General features: G+C 41.3%; 1 protein-coding gene across 1 annotated transcript in view; it reads left to right on the top strand.

The window, feature by feature from the left end:
* The window catches only part of CLNK (cytokine dependent hematopoietic cell linker), a 119,414-nt gene that overhangs the window by 22,041 nt on the left and 72,851 nt on the right, over nucleotides 1-24,522 (top strand). Inside the window, exons 3-6 of the mRNA XM_063723764.1 lie at nucleotides 1,217-1,245; nucleotides 14,389-14,426; nucleotides 20,327-20,468; nucleotides 21,706-21,812. Coding sequence (XP_063579834.1) covers nucleotides 1,217-1,245; nucleotides 14,389-14,426; nucleotides 20,327-20,468; nucleotides 21,706-21,812 — 316 coding nt within the window. The remainder of the gene's footprint in view (nucleotides 1-1,216; nucleotides 1,246-14,388; nucleotides 14,427-20,326; nucleotides 20,469-21,705; nucleotides 21,813-24,522) is intronic.

Here is a 24,522-nt window from a genome sequence, read left to right as displayed (position 1 = left end):
CCGCACAGCAGGAGGTGGGCAGTGGATGAACAAGCATTATCACCTGAGCTTCGCCTCCCGTCAGATCAGCAGCAGCATTAGATTCTCATAGGAGCACAAACCCTACCGTGAACTGCGCATGGGAGTGATCTAGGTTCACGCTCTTTGTGAGAATCTTACTAACGTATGATGATCTGAGGTAGAACAATTTCTTCTCTTCATCCTGAAACCATCCCCCAACCCCGTCTGTGGAAATACCATCTTCCAGGAAACTGGTCCCTGATGCCAAAATGGTTGAGGACTACTGAGGTAGATAATCAATACCTTGTTTTTGAATAACATTTGAAGATATAGAATATATTTGTAACATCAAAATCCTACACATTCTTTTATATTATAATTTTTTCAAGAGATCTTGCTATGTTGCCCAGGTTGGTCGTGAACTCCTGGGCTCAAGCGATCCTCCCGCCCCAGCCTCCTGAGGAGCTGGGACGGGACTGCAGGTGTGTGCCACCATGCTGGGCTCTTTTATATTTATACTGATAAAACAAAAACTTCAGCCAAATGAAATTTAAAAGAGCTTAATTGACCAACGAATGGTTTGAGAATCGGGTGGCCTTCCCAGCCAGAGAAGGCTCAGAGATTCCAGTGCAGCCACATGGTGAAAGAAGGTTTATGGACAGAAAAAGGAAAGTGATGTATAGAAAACGGAAGTGAGATACAGAAACAGCCGGATTGGTTACAGCTCGGCATTTGCCTGATTTGAACACAGTTCAAACAGTTGGCTACATTTGATTGGCCAAAACTCAGTGATTGCCACAACTACAGGCTACTGTCTGTTTATAGTTCATGATGTATAGAGAAACCTTTAGGCAGAACTCAAAATATGTAAGGAGGCAGCTTTAGGCTAAGCTTGATTTAACACTACCTATATGTGTTTAAATGTATGCATACATCTTCGGTACGTATACTGCTATGTACGTGAGAATAACCAAAATATAACCTGTGATGTCAATTTTTATTTTCTTCTACATGCTATTTTCCAGAAAATAGAAATATGTACAATATTTCTATATATAACAGAATAATATGTGACTTCAGGTCTACAATAGTACATACATAAAGCAGCTTCAGAGGCTGACTTGTACAATGACGTTTGATGACTGCCTGTTCCTATGTGGGGGGTCGGTGGAGGTGGAGCAATGGATGCTTAACTTGGTTCTCTTTTCTGCCCTAGGTCATGGCCTCGCCTCATTAGTGCCACAGGTGAGTCGGGGCTCTCTGTCACCTAAGTGGTGGGAATGTCAGCATGGGTCTGTTGGGCTGTTATTTCCATTCTTTTTTGTTTTTATTTCAATAAAACTATGGCCTATTCGAAATGACATTAGCTATTAATGCCATTCCTTCCGGTTGCCCCAGGGTACAGCCTGATCTGTGACTCTCGAAAGCTTTGGAAGCTGGCTGGCTGGATGGGAATCCTGGCTCTCTACTTAGCTGTGCAGCTTTGCATGAAGCACAGATCTTTCTGAGCCTGAGTTCCTTCATCTGGGCAACGGGTATAAGTCTACCTCAGTGCCAGTCTTACGGTGACTCACTAATATTCATTCAACTAAATTCCATATAATTGGTTACCCCCAAAACATGGGTGGAAAGAATGAATGGTTCAAAAGCCATCTTTGATGCTTCTCCTGTATCTCTCTTCATAGCCTATTTTCTGATACTATGCACTTAACAGGAGCCCATTAAAGTTTGAGTAAAAGTATGTAGTATTCATCAGGGAGGGTTATTATTTCAGGGAAAATCCCACAGAACTTCCCTAGAAAGCTAGTGTCTAGATAGAATGACTGGAATGAGGCAGAAAAATGGAGACATTGTCCAGAGGAAACACACAAAGAAGCGATGGAGTCATGAGGAGTTACATAATCGGCAAAGGCATTTGAAAGTTTCACTATAGAGCATGTTGGAGTACATAACCAGCACTCAGCATGTCCCACGCAGCAGCCAGGAGAACAGGGCAAAAGCAAAAGTGAAAGTGGGAAATATGAGTTCACACAGGGAGAGAGCACCCAGCCTTAATCCCTCTACAGAAAAAGTTTTCATTCAACTTCCCAGTCAGGCCTAAACAAGGTTGTGTTCTCTCAAGGTAGATGATACCAAATTGTGTTGGGGTCTTTAGTATCAAATGCACCTCTCCAGCTACCTGCACCTCTCACCCCTCCCATCCTGCACTGGCATCCTGGAGGGTAGAGAATATTCTAAGGGAGTGGTACCTGGGAATGAAGTGGCTTGTCTGATGTGCTTGGTGACTGGTGAATCATAAAGCACACAGGTAAAATAGAGCAGCCAGGTCCACCTACCTGTACCCTCTTCCTCCCATCTTGCTCCCCACCTAGGTTAAGGCAGAGAGAAATGGGCAGATGGGCACTCTGTTTCCTTAACAGCAATCTAGAGACACCAGCAGGAAAAAGAAAACAAATCGAAACCCCACAAGAGTCCATTGATATAAAGTCGCCCAGGCCTGCTCATACACACTTGAACCTACACCTTACCAGAACGAAACACTCAGCAGCAAATTATGACCTTCCCAGTCTGTTCAAAATAATAGTCCAGACCAGGTGCAGTGACTCACGACTGTAATTCCAGCACTTTGGGAGGCCAAGGCAGGCGGATCACAAGGTCAGGAGTTTGAGACCAGCCCAGCCAATATGGTGAAACACCATCTCTACTAAAAATACAAAAATTAGCCGGGCATGATGGTGGGCACCTGTAGTCCCAGCTACTCGGGAGGCTGAGGCAGGAGAATCACTTGAACCTGGGAGGCGGAGGTTGCAGTGAGCTGAGATCACCCCACTGCACTCCAGCCTGGGCGCTCTGGGTGACAGAGCGAGACTCCATCTCAAAAAAGAAAAAAAAAAAGAGAGAGAAAGAAATAACAGCCCAGCAGACCTATGCATACTTACGAATCAGCCTAGGCACACTTATGAACCACTACAAATGTCTACCAAAGAGTAGCAGACCTGATCTAATTAAGATATGCATGAGGATTTACAGAAAAGACTGAGCGACGGTGGTTTGATAACATTCCCAGATACTTCAAGTTGTTTCTGATTTTTGACGATGGGATCATTTGAAAACAGGAGAGGGCGTTCATGTGAGAAAATACTAGGGAGCCATTAAAATGATGATGTTGAAGCATATTCATTGCCATGGATATGTTGATAGCATGTGATTTTGTGAAAACGCAGGTAAAAATAGTGTACAAAGAGTGATTGTATATTTATAAACTATATATCTATGATGTGTGGTATGTGTGATTATGTGTGTGTCCGTGTATGTGTAAGAGTGACTTGACTATAATCAAATATTTGTATATTTGGATTATTTGTGGTAACAGTACAGTAATTTTTATTTCCTTCTTTTTTGCATATCTGTGTCTTATAACTTTCTACAGTAGCATATGATTTTGTATGCTAAAAACAATCTATCAAAAAATATTCTTTAGAAAACCATTCCAAGCCTGGAGAAGACAGACACATGTTCAAACTGGGACAGTCTGTCAAGGTCAATACCTTCTCGGAGGCTGATACACAGAGAACAGTGAAATGCTTTCCATAAAATAAATTCATGAGTTTTTCTCCTTCCCCTAAATAAAGAATGAAACTGGAAAAGATAGCCCTATTTAGAAAATGGGTCCTTCTGTCTTAAGCCTCCACGTATAATGAAAACATTGATGAAGATAGATATTAGCTGATTTGACTTAAAAGACAAGAAATTTCATTTTGTCCAGGAAAATACTACTTTTAAGTTTTTCTAAGGAAAGCAGTCTTCAAGGTTAATTTTTCCTACTTGTAAAAGAAAAATTAATAAGGATTTTAGGACAAGAGGGAGACAGGCAGGTATAGAATATGTGAGCATCCAATGCCCCCTGCTGGCTGTTTCCAGATGCTGCAATGCCTGTATTTAGCAGACGCTGGCATCCTGGTTCTCTCCCCAGGGTGTTGGGAATATTCATGAACAGAAACAAATACAAAAATTGATAGTTGAATCTCTGGGACAAGCCAGGATTTCAAATCATCCCAAGATTGGTAAACTCGAGGATTAACATTGTCTTCAAAATTCGATTACAATAGTTAAAAATCACAACAGTTGAAAATGAATATTTTCAAGCCCATGTTAGGGTTTACGCTCTTTGGCAGGCATATGGTAAGGCCAGGGAATCCCTAATTTTAACAAGATAATTCCAATTCAAGTAGTTCTGGGCCATCCTTTAGAATTGCTGACCAAGGGTTAAAAAGAGAGAGAAGGAAACTATCCAGACTGTTCCCACCAAGAAGCTGTTCTCAATTCTCTAGATAACAAATGTCTCTATTATTTCATTTGCATTTCTAAGGGCAATCAAGGAATGAGATAGGAGGCAGCTGCCTTCCCTATCACCATTCACCCACTCACCCATCCATTCATTCAACCAATTTGTGATAGGTCCATATAACCAGCTTTGGGCACAGATTAAAAAAAAAAAATTAAAGGTCCTGGGGACTCGGGTAGTCTGAGATTGTATTACTGTATTTTGCATAAGAGGAAATTAAGAACTAGAGAATAGAAATAAACTTCCAAGGGCCACCTACTTAGAACATTATGCCTGTTCTTCAAACCCCCACTAAATGTTTCCCGTGTAGCTATTTCTGTGAGTTTGGACTATTTGTGGCTTCGAATTATTAGCTCATAATCTTCAGATCAAAGAACTGTTGTTCAGTGAATAAACTGAAATACCCAGAGGGCTAGATGACTGAGTCTCTCTCTCTCTCCTCTCTCTTTATATGTGTGTGTCTGTGTATGTATGTATATGTATATACACATATATATACACACACAGTCATGTGTCACATACTAATGGGGACGTATTCTGAAAAATACACCATTAGGTGATTTCAACATTGTGTGTACGTCGTAGAATGTACTTACACAAACCTAGATTGCGTAACCTACTACTTAACTAGGCCATATAGCAGGGTCTATTGCATCTAGGTTACAAACAAAACATCCTGTACAGGATGTTGCTGTTCTGAATATCGTAGGCAGTTATAACACAATGGTAAGAATTTGTGTATCTAAACATAGAAAAGGAACAGTAGAAATACAACATAAAAGATAAAAGGGGTACACCTGTGTAGGACACTTAACATAAAGGCAGCTTGAGGACTGGAACTTTCTCTGGATGAGTTAATGAATGAGTGGTGAGTGAATGCGAAGGCTTGATCATCACCGTAATCCCACATCGACATTAGAATCTCTACACTTAGGCTACATCAAACTGATAAAACTATGTTTTTTCTTCAATAATAAATTAACCTTAGGTTACCATAACTTTTATAATTATAAATGTTTAAAGTTTTCTGACTTTTTGACTCTTTCCTAATAAGACTTATCTTAAGCACAAACGCATTGTACCATTTTACAAAAATATTTCCCTTCTTCATGTCCTTATTCCGGAAGGATTTTTTCTATTTTTAATTTTTTAATTTTTAATTTTTTTTTTTACTTTTTAAATGTTTTTGCCAAAAACTAAGACACAAATGCACGCATTAGCCTAGACCCACAGAGTGTCAGGATCATCAATATCACTGCCTTCCATCTCCACATCTTGTCCCACTAGAAGGTCTTCAGGGGCAAATGACACGTATGGAGCTGTCATCTCCTAGGATAACAATGACTTCTTCTGGAATCCCTCTTAAAGGGCCTGCCTGAGACTGTTTTACAGTTAACTTTTTCTAATAAGTAGAAGGATGCTTTAAAATAACAATAAAAAGTATGATATAGTAAACACACAAACCAGTGTTATAGTTATTTTATCATTATGAAGTATTACATACTGTACATAATTGTATGTGCTAGACTTTCATATGACTGGCAGCACAGTGAGCTTGTTTACACCAATGTCACCGCTACAAGCACATGAGTCATACATTGTGCTATGATGTTATAATGGCTACAACATCATTAGGTAATGATACAGATCCGATCAGTGGAGGAACATCAGGGTCCTTAGTCTTGTGCCGAAATGGATAAAACGACATGGACACATGTGGAGTGGTTTTAAGCAGTAGAGAGTTTAATAGGCAAGAAAGAAGGAAGGAAGAAGAAAACAGCTCCCCCATACAGAGACAGAGGGGGATTTGAACAAAGACAAAACCCCTGTGTGGCAGAAATTTGTTGCTTATAGGAGGAGGCTGGAGGAGGTAGTGCCTGATTTGCATAGGGCTTAGGGGATTGGTTTGAACAGGCATGTCATTCATGTAGCATGTGAAAAAACTGGCCCTCCTACCCTAACCTTTAATATGCAAATGCAAGGCACCATGATGTTCTACACACGTGGGGGTACGTGGGGGTGGCCGTGTTGCCAGGCACATGTGGGGACAAGGGTAAGAAAAAGAGGGCAGGAATCACCAAGTTTGGGTGGACCCAGTTTCTAATGGCTGACATTTCCATATCAAAGTTTGCTAGCTGGATCCAAGAGCCCAGGCTTTCCTACTAGACAAGAAGCATTTCTGGAGCTGCTTTAAAAGAAACAAAAACTTTCCAAGGACCCCTTTTCCTCTCCATTTGCCTAAAATAATTTATTAATAACTCCTATAACAGTAATAGGAATTTTTCTACTCCATTATATTCTTATGAGACCATGGTCATATATGTGATTCATCATTGACCAAAATATGGTTATATGGCATGTAAATGTATAGATATTTTTTTTCTATATCTATCTCTCTCTCTCTCATTCCCCTCTTCCTTCCTCTTTTCTTCTTCTTCCCAATTATAAGCCATATAGTCAAAACTCATTTACTCTCATAATCCTTTACTCAGAGATGGTGAAAAGGAATGCAAGAAAGTAGATTTCTCCCTTTCCCCACAAGTGTAGATCGATGCCAAACTGAAGATGTTCTGAAGTTTGGAACCTCCCAGGGGAAAGGGCGTGGACTACCCTATTTCTCATTACACTGGGGTAAAATCAGCTTGATGCCCTCTGTCCCCAAATACTGTATGGTTCCTAAAAGATAAAAACTGCGAAAGGCAGCACAGTATAGAGGAAACAAAGTGCATGGGGCTGTCAATCCAGACCCCAGAGTTTGAACCCTGGTTCTCTTACACCACCACCAAGTCTTAGGACCTGAGGATGAGGAAAAAGGAAAGACATCCACATACATAGAGTCCCCAGTTTGTGCCTGGCACTTTATAAACTTATCTAATTTAGCTTCACAGTACTGATCTTATTATTCTCACTGTATAGATAAGGTAAACCAGCCAGGCATGGTGGCTCACACCTGTAATCCCAACACTTTGGGAAGCTGAGGCGGGTGGATCACTTCAGGTTAGCAGTTCAAGACCAGCCTGGCCAACATGGTAAAACCCCATCTTTACTAAAAATACAAAAATTAGCCAGCAAAAAATGCGTGGTGGTGCACGCATGTAATATCAGCCACCCGGGAGGCTGAGAGGCAGGAGAATCGCTTGAACTCAGCAGGCCGAGGTTGCAATGAACAAAGATTGTGCCACTGCACTCCAGCCTGGGTGGCAGAGTGAAGCTCCATCTCAAAAAAAAAAAAAAAAAAAAGATAAGGTAAGCAAAGTCCAAGAGAAGTCAGAAAGTTTGGAAAGACATCAGCAAAGTAGAACTCAAATCCATAACAATGCATTCGTTGGTGTTATGTGCCAGATGATTTTGGCCTCAGGATTTTTTTAAATCTTATGATAAGGGGACACCCAGATGATGGTGGCCACTGAATCCCTGTTCCTCACAGCTGAAGGGGATCCCAGCTTGAAGAACCCTTGTGAAGAATCAGCAGGTGGATATCAACAGAGATGAATGCTGAAAAAGCCACACATTTTGCTTGAAAATGAGCACTAAAAAATGAACAAGTTCTCAATATAGATCTGAAAGCAGTGGTAACGACCTGGGTTGAGTGAGAAGGATTTGGTTGTGATGTTAAACTTGAAAAGTCAAACACACAACACAGCATCTTGTTACTGGGCGCTGAGCCAAGAAGTTATCCTCTGGGAATTATGAGTTGATTTCCCACCTAAATTCCATGGACCAAAACTTCTCAACAGCCATTTGGGGGTAAGTAGTATTATTCGCATTCTACAAGTTAACCCTAGTTTACTGAGGCTTATAAGTAATGGGTTTGCCTGACGTCACATGGCTCAAGAGTGACAGGGCCAGGATTGAAACCTAAAACTTCTCTACTCAGCTCCCATGAAACGCATGTTGCCTTCCTCGTGCCTTTGATCAGCTGCTCTGCTATGTTACTGCCAAACACTAACCTCCATAAGGAGATAAAACATCAAAGGCTGCAAGGCACTTAAAAAAATTCATGGGGCTTAAACATGATAGATGTTTATTTTTTTTTTTTCTTATGTAAGTCAAGTCCCAAGGTAAGCAGTCCAAGGCTCTTTGGCAGCTCTGCTCCTGGAAGTCCTCAGAGACCCTGTTCTTCCTGCCTTTTTGCTCCCTCCCTTGTATTGGCCTTAATCTTACAGCCTAAAATCATGATGTCTGTCCTCGAGGCAACAGGATGGAGAAAGAAAAGAAAAAGGAGAAATAAAAAGTGCATAACAACTTCAGGAAGTATCCTGGAAATTCTGACTTGATTTTCTACCTAGATTCCATTGACCAAAGCTTGGACTTATGGCCATGCATAGCTACAAGGAAGACATGTAGCTCCGACCATGTGCCCTGCTAAACAGCAAGGGGTTCTGGTACCTGAGAAGACAGAGGAAATAGGTATGGGGAGACACACAACTGTCTCTGCCACAGAGTAGTTAGTGACAGGTAGCTGGGACTCAGACCCCTCAATTTTCAACACATATTCTTAAGTCCAGGTGGCAACCTGCAGATTTGGAGCCAACTCTGATCTTTGCCACACCTCTCCTCCCCTTCTCCACTCCCCTGAGTCTTCTCTTGAAACTGAAATGAAACCAGAAGCTGGTTTTGCTTGGGGAACCTGTCTGGCTTGAGAATGTCTAAGCAACCTGCTAACTGACTTGCTTTCCTAGGGAAATAGAAAGTGCTAAACCTCTGCAGGCTTCCTATTTTTATTTCTCTTCTCATGCAAGATAAGCATATTCTCGCCATGGGACCCACTGGGAATTCTTCCAGTTCAGGATTTCCTTTGAATGTGAATATCCCATGGCAACAGCACTTGAAGGTCCACCAGCTACCCTGTCCCTGCAAAGCCACTAAATGGGGGCATAGATGAAGGCACCGGCCCTGCACCTCCAGAGTTTTGAGCTCCCAGAAGTGCTTCCAAATGAAAATAATCTGAGAGTCTCTATTTACCCAATGGCCTGTCTTCCTTTGGAAGGGAATTGGAGCTTCTATGTTAGTGGTTCTAAAACTTCAGGGTGAATAAATGTCACCAGAGGAGCTGGAGGAAAAAAGCAGACTGATTCAATTGGTTTTCTCTGGGGCTCAGGTTTTGCCTTATTTCCTTTTTTCAGCTCCCAAGGTGAGTCTGATGCAAATGTCCAGGGGACCTCAGTTGGCTGGGTATTGGCCAAGCACCTCTGTCATCCTTGGCTGGGCCTCTGCAGACACGAGAAGAGCTGTTCAAGGGACAGCCACAAGGCTGGAGTAATTGCCTTCTGCCTATCAGGAGGCTCTCCTGGGCTTTACACTGCGTATATCCATCTTCACTTCCCTCCTAAAAATAACTTTCAAAGGGATATTGTTTCTTGCAAAAAGATGCTTCCTTGAGGGAAACACAGAAGTCAGTTGTTCTCTGGAGCTGTCTGGTGTCTGTGGGTGATGGATGACCCTCCACACATCCATGCAACACTACCATAACTCTGCCGGGATGCAGATGTGAAATCTACTGAGCAACTCCCTTTCTCTTTTTAGAAAATGGCCCTAGGAAGCCTATCTATCTTTCAGGTCCAGGAAGATGCGAAGACCTGGAAGGGTTTGGGTGAGCCACTTTGGTGGGGATCTGGGTCCATGAGGGGAAGTGTAAAGCTCTGTTCACTCAGCACGGGAGGAGGAAGGTTCTGTCGCTGCTTCCCGGTTCTGACATGTTCCTGCTGTACCACATGCTATATTTGACAACTGACTATTGATTGATTGTGCATTCACCATATGCCCCTCTCTGCTACACGTGGGTTGCAGGAGCCATCAGGAGCCTGACATCTTGCCACTGCCTGGGGAGAGGGAGGTACCACAGTCTGTAACTAGATTATTTATTGGTTGGCTTTGTTCCTAGATGCTATGGAGAAACTTAAAAAAAAAATATTAATCAGGGAGGACTACCATCTATAATGAATAAACTACAAATGTTAGTGGAATATAATAAAGGTTTATTTTGTCCTCACATCACAATCCAATGTGGATCAAAGGAAGGCTTTTTCCAAACAGTCATTGTGATTCACTTCCCTTTTACCCAACAGCTTCCATCATCCCCATGGGCCTTGGGGTCTCTGCCCAGCTACAGAGGCAAGAACAAGAGCATAGAAGGTCAAGGGCAACCTAGAGTCTATCACAGCCAACGCCCCAGGGCTGGGAGATCCATGCCATGCCCACCCACCTGCCCAGTGCAGGGGAAGGAGAGTTATGTACGCCAGCCAAGCACCACAGGGAAAGGAGACAGGCCTGGTGCACACGTGTGTGCAGCATTCTCACTGCCATACCACGTGCCAGGAGTGGTGAGGAACAGGGCCGGAGAGGTGCTCTTTAATTTTTGCCTGACACCAGTAGTCAGGGAAGACCCCTCCAGGGGAGATGACATTTCAGACACAGTTGGATGGTGGACAAAGATCCAGGCATGGGCAGAGCCAAGAAAAGAGGGCTCTAGACAGAGGGATGGTGTGTGCAGGCTCCTGAAGTAGCATGAGCTGGGTGTGCTGAGAGACTCAAGGAGAGGCTGGCTGAAGCAGCTGAAGTCAGAGGTGAGAAAGAGGTAAAGGAAGAGTTTCATGATTCTTATTGCAGAACGCTGAGACAGGCTTTATTCCAGACAATGGAGATAGGTATGGGATTACTGCAATGAGTGCAGTACGGGAGAGACTGGGCTCAACTCAGAATACAGTAAGGACAAGTGGAAATTTATAGCTAAGGTGTAGCAGGACAAGCCGCAGACAAAACCCCTCAGTCACCGAGTTAAAGAAGGAAGGGCTTTATTCTGCCAGGAGCTTTGGCAAGACTCAAGTCTCCAACAACTGAGCTCCCCAAGTGAGCAATTCCTGTCCCTTTTAAGGGCTTACAACTCTAAGGGGGTCCGCGTGAGAGTGTTGTGATTGATTGAGCAAGCAGGGGGTACATGACTGGGGGCTGCATGCACCAGTAATCAGAGAGAAGAGAACAGGACAGGGATTTTCACAATGCTTTTCCATACAATGTCTGGAATCTATAGATAACATAACTGGTTAGGTCAGGGGTCAATCTTTAACCAGGCCCAGGGTGCAACGCCAGGCTGTCTGCCTGTGGATTTCATTTCTACCTTTTAGTTTTTACTTCTTTCTTTGGAGGCAGAAATTGGGCATAAGACAATAGGAGGGGTGGTCTCCTCCCTTAAAGGGAGCGGTGTGAGGGTCTGGGAAAGGAAAATTACAAAGAGGAAACCTCAGGGGTAAGGGAAAGGGCGGGGGCAGAGGTGGTTTCCGGCTAAACTGACCTGAAAAGATTCTTGCAGAAGGCAGACCAGGGTGATCAGACATCACCAGAGGAAGGTGGCAGAGGAGGGCCCTGATTGGATGAGATATGGAGGCTGATCAGGCATGGAGAATGGGAGATTCTGGCTAAACTGACTTAGCAGGAGTCTTGCAAAAATTGAACAATGCAGAAATGAACGTGGAATCCCACAAGGTAGGGCCTCACAGAGAAGAGAGTTCAAGGTAGCCTGACTACAGTTTGGTCCAGGAGAGAAGAGGCTGAAAAGGGATGAGGTCAGAGAGCAGGGTGGGGCAGTTTGTGCTGAGCTCTGGGGGCCACACAGGGCACCTGGTCTGTATGACATGGGCAATGAGTGACATGAACTGATGCACAGTGTTAGGATCAGGCTTTAAAGTTGCATTTTCCAAAACTCTGCACTGATGACACAGATTGGTACTCTAGGAGACTGAGAGATAAAAGACAATTCTTTCCCTAAAGAACACAAAACAAAGAAGTAATCGGATCCTGCCTATTCATATTTAAATGTCACGGTGAGTGAGACAGAAAACACATGCGTTAACAATTCAGCGAGATTGATGTGGCCTGGAGTAGTCAGAGAGAAAAGCAAGGAAATTGGATCTGAAAGGATGATGAGCATTTGGGAAGCAAAGCGGAGGTGAGAGGGAGAAGGTGCTCCAGGCAGGGTCTGCACCCGCAGACACAGAAAGGGCATGAAACATATTTGGGGAATCTGGGAGAGTCTCAGGCTGGAACGCTCGCCTCCGGTGAGAAAGGAGACCCCACAGCTCCCCAAGAAGATGTCAGTATCATGACCGCACTCCTTGACTCCAATTTCCTACGATGAAATTATATTGAACCCTGAATTAGACAGTGGAGTTGTTTTCCTCGATAACAAGGGCCAGAGCAGATCCCCAATAATTCTGAGCTCATTTGCTCCTTCCGGGCCAGCTGGTCTTTAATGGGTGACCTTACTAATTTAACTTGATTCATGAGAGAGTACAAATTGCTGCTCTAAAGGGCTGGAAAACGTGTTGGTTTCTCCGCCAGGGATCTCAGTGGGGATGTAATTGTGCTGGGTCAGGAAGGTGTCATCAGTGCCGTAAAGCTGCTATCCAACCACAAGGATGGGCTGGGACCCGGGGCAGGTGCAGGCAGGATTCTGTTCCTCCCAGCTCATTATTTCAAAGAGATTAGCTCTGTCTCATTAACACTTCCCATATGTACTGGTCCTAGGCAAATTCCAGAGAACTGTGTTTCCACTGAGCCAAATTTGCATTAATTTGTACATTACACCTTAGAAAAGTTTGGGCATGCTGATACAATTAACAACTCTTTATTTCATATTTTGGTAAGATAAGGGAATTCAGAGTGAAAAAACTAATGTTCAAGAAAATAAAAGGCCAGGCTCCATGGCTCATACCTGCAATCCCAGCACTTTGTGAGGCCAAGGTAGGTGGATCATTTGAGGTCAGGAGTTCGAGAGTAGCCTGGCCAACATAGTGAAACCCATTTCTACTAAAAATACAAAAAATTAGCTGGGCGTGGTGCTGTGCTCCTGTAATCCCAGCCACTCGGGAGGCTGAGGCACGAGAATCGCTTGAACCCGGGAGGTGGAGGTTGCAGTGAGCTGACATTGCACCACTGCACTCCAGCCTGGGTGACAGAACGATACTGTGTCTCAAAAAAACAAGACAAAACAAAAGAAAAAAAGAAAAAGCAAAAAAACAGGAAAATAATAAAGCCAGAACAAGAAGTAGAAATGCTTATCACATCATGGTCCTCTACAATACTTAGATGAAATTCAGAAATTTATCCTGAATTTCTTGGCAGCCAAAGGAAGAAGGGAAATATCCTTAAATCAAAGCAAACCACTTGCTAAGAAGCATGCAGCTTCTGCTCCTGAGACCTGAAACTTCTCACATATGTGCTAATAAAGAGAATTTAATTTAAAAAAGGAAATTAAAAAAAATTGTTTCTAATGCTCCCTGATGCAGGCTAATAGCAGGAAACTACAATACAATTTAGGAAAATAAAGTTTATGAAGAATGAAAAAATCTGCAGTGGTTTTGCATAATTTGAGGGTAAAATTTTAAACATAGAATACTGAGTGGGCTGAATGACCCCAGGAAATCCTTCATAAAACAAGCCCAAATAAGAGTGTTGAGTGCTGAGAAAAGGCAACTGCTGTGTTTTCATTCAACAAACACCTGGTCCATAACTCAATTGTTCAATATGGGGTCTTATGCCTGGCGCTAGAAATAGATGAATGAATAGCTATGACTTCTGTCCTCAAAACACTTATAGTCTATTCAGGAGACAGATGTATGGACAGATTATTGCAATTGCAACATGCTGTGCCTTGTGGGGGAAGAGAAGGGAAAATAAGCCTCATTAGCTGAGCTGCTGCTGACTCATGACATCGGGAGCAATCGCTGCGAGAGATCTTCTCATATTATGTTTCTCTTGCAATGGGAATTTTGACCTGCTACAGTAGAGGTAAAGTTTCTTACCTCCAAGTCACTGTTTGATTTGAATTCTGTTTTCTTTTCTCCTGTTTCTTTGTCCCTGTTTTGCAAGAGCAACAGGTAGAATGGGAAATAAACAAAAACGCACTTTAGTTTTGAAAAATCACAATCAAGATAAGTTAATTAAAACTGACAAAAGATTTCTGGAGAAAAACAAAGGCCCAGTCTTTTTGATGTTTGGAGCTACCACAGTGATTAAAATAACACTCGGTCTGTTTGTGTTGGCAGGCCAGTACCAAAGGATGAACAAGCCTTTTCTAGACTGGGTAAGTCAGCTGCTTCCCTTATCTAGTTTATAAGTCTTTAATATTTGCCAAGTAGGTGAATTTTATTCAAGATACTGGGTAAAATGTTTAAAAATCAACAGCAACAGGCTGCGCGCAGTGGTTCACAACTGTAATCCCAGCACTTTGGGAGGCCAAGGCGGACAGATCATCTGAGGCCAGGAGTTCAAGACCAACCTGACTAACATGAGGAAACCCTGTTTCTGCTAAAAATACAAAAAATTAGCCGGGCATGGTGGTGTGAGCCTGTAATCCCAGCTACTCACGAGGCTAAGGCAGGAGAATTGCTTGAACCCAGGAGGCAAAGGCTGCAGTGAGCCGAGATAGCACCATTGCACTTCAGCCTGGGCAACAAGAGTGAAACTCTGTCTCAAAAAAAAAAAAAAAAAAAAATCAACAGCAACAACAACAACAAAAAATACTTTTCCAAGTGGCATACTTTCCTGGCAAGAAAAACTGCATTTCAATTCTTGGGTATAAAACTATATTCCAATTCCTCAGCTATAAAATGGAAATAAAACGTAATTAACATGGTCATTGTGAAGGCTGAATAAAGTGAAAATACCAACACACTGTACCAGCAAGTGCATTATGAGAAGTGCACTTCCTAACACTCATAGTAAAATTTTAAATTGAAATAAACTTTCCAGAGAGCAATTTCATAATATTAAGTAAGCAACATTAAAATACCCATTTTTAGCCCAATAATTCCATACTTGGGAGTTTAAAAAGCTAATCTAAAATATGTACTGATACTTAAACATATTCACAGATTTTATAATATATTTTAAATGGCAGCACATTTGAATTATGCTAAGTATTCAGTAATACAAAAGTAACTGCATCTTGATACATCCATTTTATGAAATCATTTGCAATATTTACAAATAATTTTAACTAGAGAAAAAGATTAAAATTTATAGCATTAATTCAATATATTTTATTACAAGCAACTGTATAGGTATATAATTTAAATAGTTTTAACTTGCATATCTATAGATTAGATAGGCAGATGTATGATTGATTGATTGACTGATTGATTCTGTTCATAAACTCATTGACTCTTTACTGTTTGAAGTAGCTCTTTAACAATCTAACTAAAGCTTATGGACCCTTACCCAGCAACATACAAACACATATACACATACACACACATGCACACACAGAAATTGTAAAAATTAAAAGGTTCATGGGTAAAGAATATTGAACCTCTAGTTAATTGTTAGAAAATAGATAATACATTGATAGATAAATAGATATAACTCTATATTTAAAACAAATGTCTCTTTCTCTCTCTTCCTCTCTCTCTCTCTAAAGAAGTACACCAAAATACTTAGATTTACTCCTGGGGGCAAAAGTCTCTTCTGACCTGGAGTGATGGTTGTTCTTCCCAGCCTTCTTATCATGTCCTGACTCTACGAAGTCTAGCAAAGGTATTGGGTGGAAAGTTGGAAAATGGGTTCAGGCTCACATCCCAGTTCTTGCAGCAGGTCCAAGACTTCCCCCAAGAGGCTATGCCCTAGAGAGCCTTGGTGATGGCTGTAACAGTATGTAAATGACATCTTTGCACAAATACCCATCTGTCAAATCCCCAAAGGATTCTCCTGCCGGAGCTCCGGCTCAGAGCTCACTGGGTGTACAGTTCCAGAACTGAGACACCTTCTCTCCCTTTACTGTGTCAATGGTGAAACTTCCTGGAGTTCACGTGCTAGCAGCTTTGCTTTGCTTTGTCCTGGGTACTGGGCTCTACCTATGGCTTAGCACATCACCTAGAGAAAAAAGATCCAACAGGCACTGAGTTCCTGCTGTGGAATAGATGCCAAAGTGAGACTTGAGATACATTTTCTCAATTAACAACAACAAGATAAGGTGGGTTTAGTCGTCTCCAATTTACAGATTGAACATATCAGTCAGGGAGCTTAAGTAACCTTCCTAAGAATGCAAGATCAAGAGTCAGGTCCCTGCTTACCCACAACATGATGCCGGCTGCAGATTTTAATGCGGAGAAGCACATTCCAGAATTCCTATGATGACCATCGCATGTGAGTGCATCTGTTGCAGACTGGTGTCCATTCCTGCCAGTCTAGTGTTCAGACCCAGAGCCTTTGATAAGTGCCTGTGTTAGTCTTCTAGTGTTGCCATAACAAAATGCCATAAACTGGATGGCTCAAACAACAGAGGTTTATTTTCTCATGACTCTGAAGACCAGAAGTCCAAGAACAAAGTGCCAGTAGGGTTGGTGAGAACTATCCCCCTGGGATGCAAATGACTACCCTCTCCCTGTGTGCTCACATGGCCTTTCCTCAGTGTGTGCATCTGGGGACGGGTGGGGAGAGAGAGGGAGAAACCCAGAGAAAGAGAGAGAGAGAGCTCTCTGGCGTCTGTTCTTATAAGAACACTAATCCTATCAGATAAGAACTCCACCCTTATGACCTCCTTTACCCTGAATTATTTTTTTAGAGGTAGCATCTTCAAATATAGCCACACTGATGGTTAGGGCTTCAACACACAAATAGTGTGTGAGAAGTAGGTGGTGGGGTGGAGGTAGAGAAACATTTAGTCTACAACAATAGCCAAAGCAAAATCTAAGGTTACAGAGGAATGGTTGAGGCCATCTTTTATGGCAACTGTTCTTATTAACGGTACAGACATGTAGGAATCCCATTTTACAGATGAAAAAACTAAGCTTCAGGGAAAAAGCTTATCTCCAATCCAGCAAAGTGAAGACTTTAGTCAAAGTCTTCACGTCCAAAGTCCAATGACACTCCACCTCAAATGTTGTGCAGTACCAATGGTCTATAACCTGGTCTCCTGGCTCCATTTCAGGAATGGAAAAATGACAAAAAAAAAAAAAAAAAAGGCAGTCTTGGCCAATTCACTTGGGGAGGGGGGCGGCTCGGGGGATATGAACCCATAGAATTTTCTTGACTATACATTTTACCTAAATTCTCACACCTAAACCTGATTGAATGAACTAGAATTTCAAAAATGATGGTGTCAGCTTTAGCACAAAATTTCACATTGCAGTTGCTTTTACTGTGATAGCGTCACATTTTAAGACAATATACAGAGAGTGGTGTCACTTCTTGAGGCTCCACCCTTTGCGGTAAAGACCCAAATTAGTGCATTTGTTTTCCATTGCTGTCATGTCACATCCCCACAGATACGGCAGCTTGACCATTTATTATCGCACATTGGATGCAATCAAAAGTCTGGGCACAGCATGGCTCAACTAGTTCCCCTGTTCGGGGTCTCACAAGACTGAAAGCAACATGCTGGCAGGGCTGTATTCTCCTCCAGGGGCTCTGAAGAGGAACTTGCTTCCAGATTCTTTCGGGTTGTTTCATAGAATCCAGTTCCTTTCTGTTGTAGGACTGTGGTCCCCATGTCCCTGCTGGCTGGCTGTTGTCAAATCCTTGTACTCTTGGACTCTCTCTAAATTGTCCTTCTGCCAGATCTCTCTTTCTTTCTCTTCTACTTCCTTTCTCTGACTTCCTCTTCTGCTTTTTAAAACAGGTTTTTCTGAGATAAAATCTACCTGCCATTCAATTTACCCATTTTATGAGTACAATTTAATGTTTTTTTTGTATATTCACAGAGTTGTATAACCATCACTCCAATCAATATATTTTTATCATCTCAAAATGAAACCCAGTTCCGCCTTCCCCCAGACCTTGGCAAATATTGATCTACTCTTTATCTATAGATCCTCCTTTTCTGGACATTTCATATAAACAGAATCATGCAACATTCCATTTTGTATATGACTGCCTTCTTTCATTTAGCATAATATTATCAAGGCTCATCCATGTTATAGCATATATCAGTACTTTATTCCTTTTCATTGCTGAATAATATTCCATTGTGTGACTATACAACACTTTATTACCTTTGCAGTAGTTCATGGATACTTGGGTTATTTCCACTTTTTTACTACTAAGAAAAATACTGCTATAAACATGTGCTAGTTTTTGTGTGAATGTGGAATTGCTGGATTATACGGTAGCTCTGTGTTTAACCTTTTGAGGGACTGCCAAAGTGTTTTCTGCAGCAGCTGTGCCCTATTACATTCCCATCAGCAATGCATGAGAGTCTCAAATTCTCCACATTCTTGTCAGCCCTGATTATTATCTGTCTTTTTTCTAATCATCTTGGTGGTGTATGGCTGACATCTCATTGTGCTTTTGAGTTGCGTTATCTTAATGGCTAATGATATTGAGCATCTCTCCATGGGATTATTGATGATTTGCATATCTTCTTTGAAGAAACATCCATTGAGATCCTTTTCCCAATTTAAAATTTGGTTATTTATCTTTAAATCATTGCATTGTAAGAGTTTTTCATATATTCTGGATTTAAGCTCCTTATCAGATACATTATTTGCAAATATTTTCTTCATTCCACAGTTGCCTTTTTATTTTTTGTGGTCTTTTGAAGCACACAAGATTTTCATTTTAATTAAGTCCAATTTATCTATTTCTTTTATTGCTTGTATTTTTTGTTCTAAGAAACCATTGCCTAAGCCAAGAAATGAAAATTTACTCCAATATTTTAAGGGTTTTATAGTTTTAGCTGTTAAATTTATATTCATGGCCCATTTGCATTTAATTTTTGCATATGATATAAAAAAAGAGGTTCAGCCTCACTGCCATGAATGTGGATATCGAGTTGTCCTAGGACTATCTGTTGAAAGACTATTCTTTCCACCCATTGAATTGTCTTATTACACTTCTTAAAAAATCAATTAACCCTCAATGTGAAGGTTTATTTCTGGACTCTCAATTATATTCCAATTATCTGCACATCTATCTTACTACCAATACCACATTGTCTTGATTACTGCATCTATGTAGTAACTTTTGAAATAAGTGTTAGTCCTCCAACTTTATCTTTTTTTTTTTACCCAAGATTGTTTTGGCTATTCTTGGTTCTTCTTATTTGCTTAAGAATTTTAGGATTATCTTGTCAATTTCTGAAAAATAAATCAGTGTGTTAATTTGCAAAGTATTTCTATTATAACAAGATTAAGTCTCCCAATCCATGATCATTAGTCATCTTTCCATTTATTTAGGTCTTCTGAAATTACTATCAATAGTGTTTTGCAGTTTTCAGTGTACAAATTTTGCACTTCTTTTGTTAAATTTATTTCCATATATTTTATTCTCGTTGATGCTATTGCTAATATAATCGTTTTCTTTTTTAAAACATTTTTGTACAGATGAGGTCTCACTCTGTTGCCCAGGCTGTTCTCAAACTCCTAGCCTCAAGCAATCCTCCTACATCAGCCTCCCAAAGAGCTGGGATTACAAGCATAAGCCACTGCACCTAGCCCATTTTCTTAGTTTCTATTTTCAATTTGTTATTGCTAATTTATAGAAATATAAATTGTCATTACTAGCATATAGAAATACAACTGAATTTGGTATATTAATCCTGTATCTTGACAACTTGAGGAATCATTTATTAGTTCTAATAATTGTTTAGTGAATTCTTCAAATACAAGATAATCTTATTTGCAAATAAGTCCTCTTTCTGCTTCTAAGGGTTCATGTGATTACATTGGGCCCACCCAGGTAATCCAGGACAATCCGCCTATTTTAAGGTCAGCTGATTAGTGACCTTCATTACATCTGCACTGTCCCTTCACAGCAGTACCTAGATTAGTATTGATTGAGTAATCAGAGATGCGAATATTGGGAGATATCTTTAGAATTCTCACTAGCACAAGAATTAAACTTCTATTTAAGATCCCAGACCCTAGACTCTTGAATATTTAACTTGCAGCTAAGAAAGTCTACCCCACTTCTCTAGCCAGCACTGTAGCCTGTCTTTGTCAACACTGTACCTTCATTTGACTCACTGGAATGTTACCACCTGCTTAGGAAAGAAACTTTGCTGCAGTCCTGGATGGAGCAAAAGGCCACAGTGATGATGACTATGATGACCCTGAGCTTCGGATGGAAGAGACAAGGCAGTCGATTAAAATTTTACCAGCCCGGCCTATAAAGGAATCTGAATATGCAGGTAACGTTTGGGGGTCTGCCTAAAATAAGAAGACGCATGTACATGCCGCCATATTGCACACTATTTAAAGGTGCGGTTTTTGAATTAAACAACCCTAGGTTAACGTCTGCCCCCATGACTTACTAGCTGTGTGACCTTGAGAAAGTCTCTCCAATTCACTTTCTCTTTCTGAAAACAGTGTTCATAATAATAGAAGTAGCCCCAGAGAGCTCTTTTGAAGATTATGTGAATGATGCATGTTGAGTTCTCACCAGAGGACCTGGTACCAAGCCAGAGATCTGTAACTCTCAGCTATTATTATCACGATGCTCTCCTTGAGCCCTAGGAACAACTGATGAGCATAACGGAGGGTGGACAAGCAGGGATGGAGCAGCATTGGAAATGTTAAATGAGGTCTGCATAGAAGGGAGTAGAATGAAAAAAAAAAAAAAGACTTTTTAACTTGGTTAATTCGTTGTGCAGCCAGCCAGCCTAAGAGCGTCAGCAGGGCATGGTGGCAAAGCTGCAATTGTTAAGAATAAAGAGGACCTAATTTCACACCCGCCTCTGTCTCTAACTGTGGCACAAAGGGCAGCTTCAGCAAGTTCCTTGAGATAAAGCACCCTATTGTAAGGGGAAAGAGGAAGCATTCACGATTTCTGAGGGCCTGAACTACTAAAGTGAATCTATAGAAGTGTATTTGGAGAAAGCCATCTTGTAAATGATGATGACTTTTCTTGTTCATTCATTCAATAAGCATTCACTGAGCATCTACTATGTGCCAGTTTCCATGTTGGGATTGATTGGGGGACACAAAGACAAACAATGCAGGATCCATACCCTCAGGAAGGTGTAATCTAGTGGCAGAAACCGGCAGCTCAATCGATGAATGTGATAGAATATGCTAAGTGTGTAATATAGAAAGGAGAGCTGGCATGGGGTGTGACTGGGTGGGATCTAGTAAGATTTTTAAAGGGCATGGCATAGCCCAAATTTTGTAAGATTTATAGAATTTCTAACGTGAATGAGAAAATGAAGAATGTTCAAGTTCAAACTCTGGCATTTATTTGTGTGCACTGAGACGAGCAATTTCTCCTCTTCATACTTCAGTCTCCTACTCTGTTAAATGAAAGCAGAATTGCTTGCTCGTACTTACGTTGTAATGATCCAATGAGTTTGTAGATGTGCAAATACTTTGTAAATTGTAATGTGCTGAGTCCATGTAAGGTATGACTTTCATATTTTTCTGTTTGCACAGATACACGCTATTTCAAGCTTGCAATGGACACTCCCCTTCCGTTAGACACCAGGACCTCTATCCCCATTGGACAGCAGACCTGGAACACACAGATGAGGTTGGAAAGAGTGAGTAAAGGCTGGACATTGTGACACAAACATGTGTACGGCTCTTCCCAACCAGCTAGAAACTGCCCCATCTCCTGTCCACCAGGCCATCTCATTAGGGAAAGAGCAGGTCAAGCTCATTGAGGTGAACGGGAGGTGACTTATGACTGGTAGCATCATGGCCCTACCTCTAGAAAGAAGAATTCAGATGTGTGGAAGATTGTGAGCCAGAGAGCATGCTAAGGACTTTGACATGCATCTCATCTAATGCTCATCGCATTCTCCAGAGAAAGAACATGAACTCAAATCTTTCTGATCATAATATTAGATTTTGCCCAGAGTCTCAGCCCAACATGGTAAATTATAAGCTGGGAGGTAATAAGTAAGTCACGAAACCTCTCTAAGCCTCCTTGTAATTTTATCTACCAAACAGGGAAAAACAGAAAATCCTACCATGCTTATTTCAAAATGCTGTTTGGAAGCTACAAAAGATAACTTTGCACCACTGCACTCCAGCCTGGGTGACAGAGTGGGACTCTGTCTTAAAAAAAAAAAAAAAAAAAAAAAATCTAGTAATTGCAAATGCCCTAAATGCATACATAGAATTTTATTTTTAATAAAACATTTGCTGGCTGGGCGCAGTGGCTCACACCTGTAATCCCAGCACTTTGGGAGGCTTACGTGGGTGGATCACCTCAGGTCAGGAGTTCAAGACCAGCCTGGCCAATATGGTGAAACCCCATCTCTACTAAAAATAAATACAAAAATTAGCTGGGCGTGGTGGCGGATGCCTGTAATCCCAGCTACTTGGGAGGCTGAGGCAGGAGAATTGCTTGAACCCAGGAGGCAGAGGTTGCAGTGAGCCGAGATCACACCATTGCACTCCAGCCTGGGCGACAAGAGTGAAATTCCACCAAAAAAAAAAAAAAAAAAAATTTGCTAACACTTAGTTTGCTTAATCCAGAAAGGCATAAAATACAAATGATCACCCCCTGGGATTGCAGTTATTGGTCATAACATTTTGGTGCACTTCATTATCAGTATTTTCTTTTCTTTTCTCTTTTTGAGATGGAGTTTTGCTCTGTTGCCCAGGCTGGAGTGCAATGGCGCGATCTCAGTTCACCGCAACCTCTGCCTCCCAGGTTCAAGCAATTCTCCTGCTTTGGCCTCCTGAGTAGCTGGGATTACAGGTGCAGGTCACCACGCCAGGCTAATTTTTGTATGTTTAGTAGAGATGGGATTTCACCATGTTGGTCAGGCTGGTCTTGAAATCCTGACCTCGTGATCCACCCACCTTGGCCTCCCAAAGTACTGGGATTATGGGCGTGAGCCACCGTGCCCGGCCATTGTCAGTATTTTCTATGTAGATATCTGTCAAACAAGAGAAGCCTCATTGTTCAGTATATACCTGCTTTATTTGTCTTCTCACATTAAGTTCTAGTGTAAAACAATTTCCCATGTGATAAACAAGCATTCATAAGTATAATTTTTGTAGATAAAGCATAACCCATTATAGGATTTTCAATTATTTTACTGAACCATTGAGTGAAGACATTTTAAAGGCTTTTAGTATGTATTGTAAAATTTCCTTTCTAAAAAATTGTTTCCATTTACCATCCCAGAAACTCTGTATAGGAATGTCCACCCCTTAGAAATATCACCAAAACTGGCTATTACTTTTTCAGTTGTATTTTTTAAAAAGGGATTTCACTATTCTTTTTTAGTTTGCACCACAGTTATTAGTGAGTATTAACCTGCTTTTGAATATTCCTCACATATTTTATATTCACATTGTTTAACTTGAGGGCTTCTGTTAATTTGGACAGAAAAATGAAAGTACAAATCTTATCAAGCAACACCAATCGTTTACACAGAAGATATCTGATAGAGACTGAAGGAGCAAGATGAGTGATGAAAAATCAAACACTTCCTTTTTACACGGGCACAGCAATGACTGAAGCTAAACACTTCAATCATTCACTCAACAAATTCGTTCAAGAACTATGTCATCAGTGCCTGCTAGGATCAGACACAATTATAGACTCTAAAGACATATCCGTGAACCACCAATTCCCTGTGCTCATGAAACATACATGCTAATGGTAGGAGACCAGTGATAAATAAATACACAATAGACAGACAATAGATAAGCAAGTGTACTTTGAAAAATAATGATAATGCAGGACAAGGAAGGTCAAGGAAAAAAATTCTTAGTAGAGATCGAACTGAAAGAATGAGTGATATTTAATCCTTAAAACATTCTTGTGGCCGGACATGGGGGCTCACGCCTGTAATCTCAGCACTTTGGGAGTCTGAAGTAGGCAGATCACAAGGTCAGGAGTTCGAGACCAGCCTGGCCAACATGGTAAAACTCCATCTCTACTAAAAATAGAAAAATTAGCCGGGTGTGGTGGTGGGCGCTTATAGTCCGAGCTACTCAGGAGGCTGAGGCAAGAGAATTGCTTGAACACAGGAGTCGGAGGTTGCAGTGAGCCGAGATTGCACCACTGCACTCCACCTGGTGACCAAGTGAGACTCCATCTCAAAAACAAAAACAAAAACAAACAAACAAAAATCTCAAAAGATGAACATCATCACTTCCATTTTAATGGCTCCAATTTTATAAGCTCTGTGCCTTTGGGTCTGTTACTCACCCTCTCTGAGCCTTCATGGTCTTACCTATAAAATCCATCACTGTTGTAGTAATACATAGAAAACACAGTATTTCTAT

This window comes from Pongo abelii, chromosome 3, assembly GCF_028885655.2.
Source record: "Pongo abelii isolate AG06213 chromosome 3, NHGRI_mPonAbe1-v2.0_pri, whole genome shotgun sequence".
Classification (NCBI taxonomy): domain Eukaryota; kingdom Metazoa; phylum Chordata; class Mammalia; order Primates; family Hominidae; genus Pongo; species Pongo abelii.
Note: the sequence above shows the minus strand (reverse complement) of the source record. Positions and strands in the feature narration are given on the sequence as shown.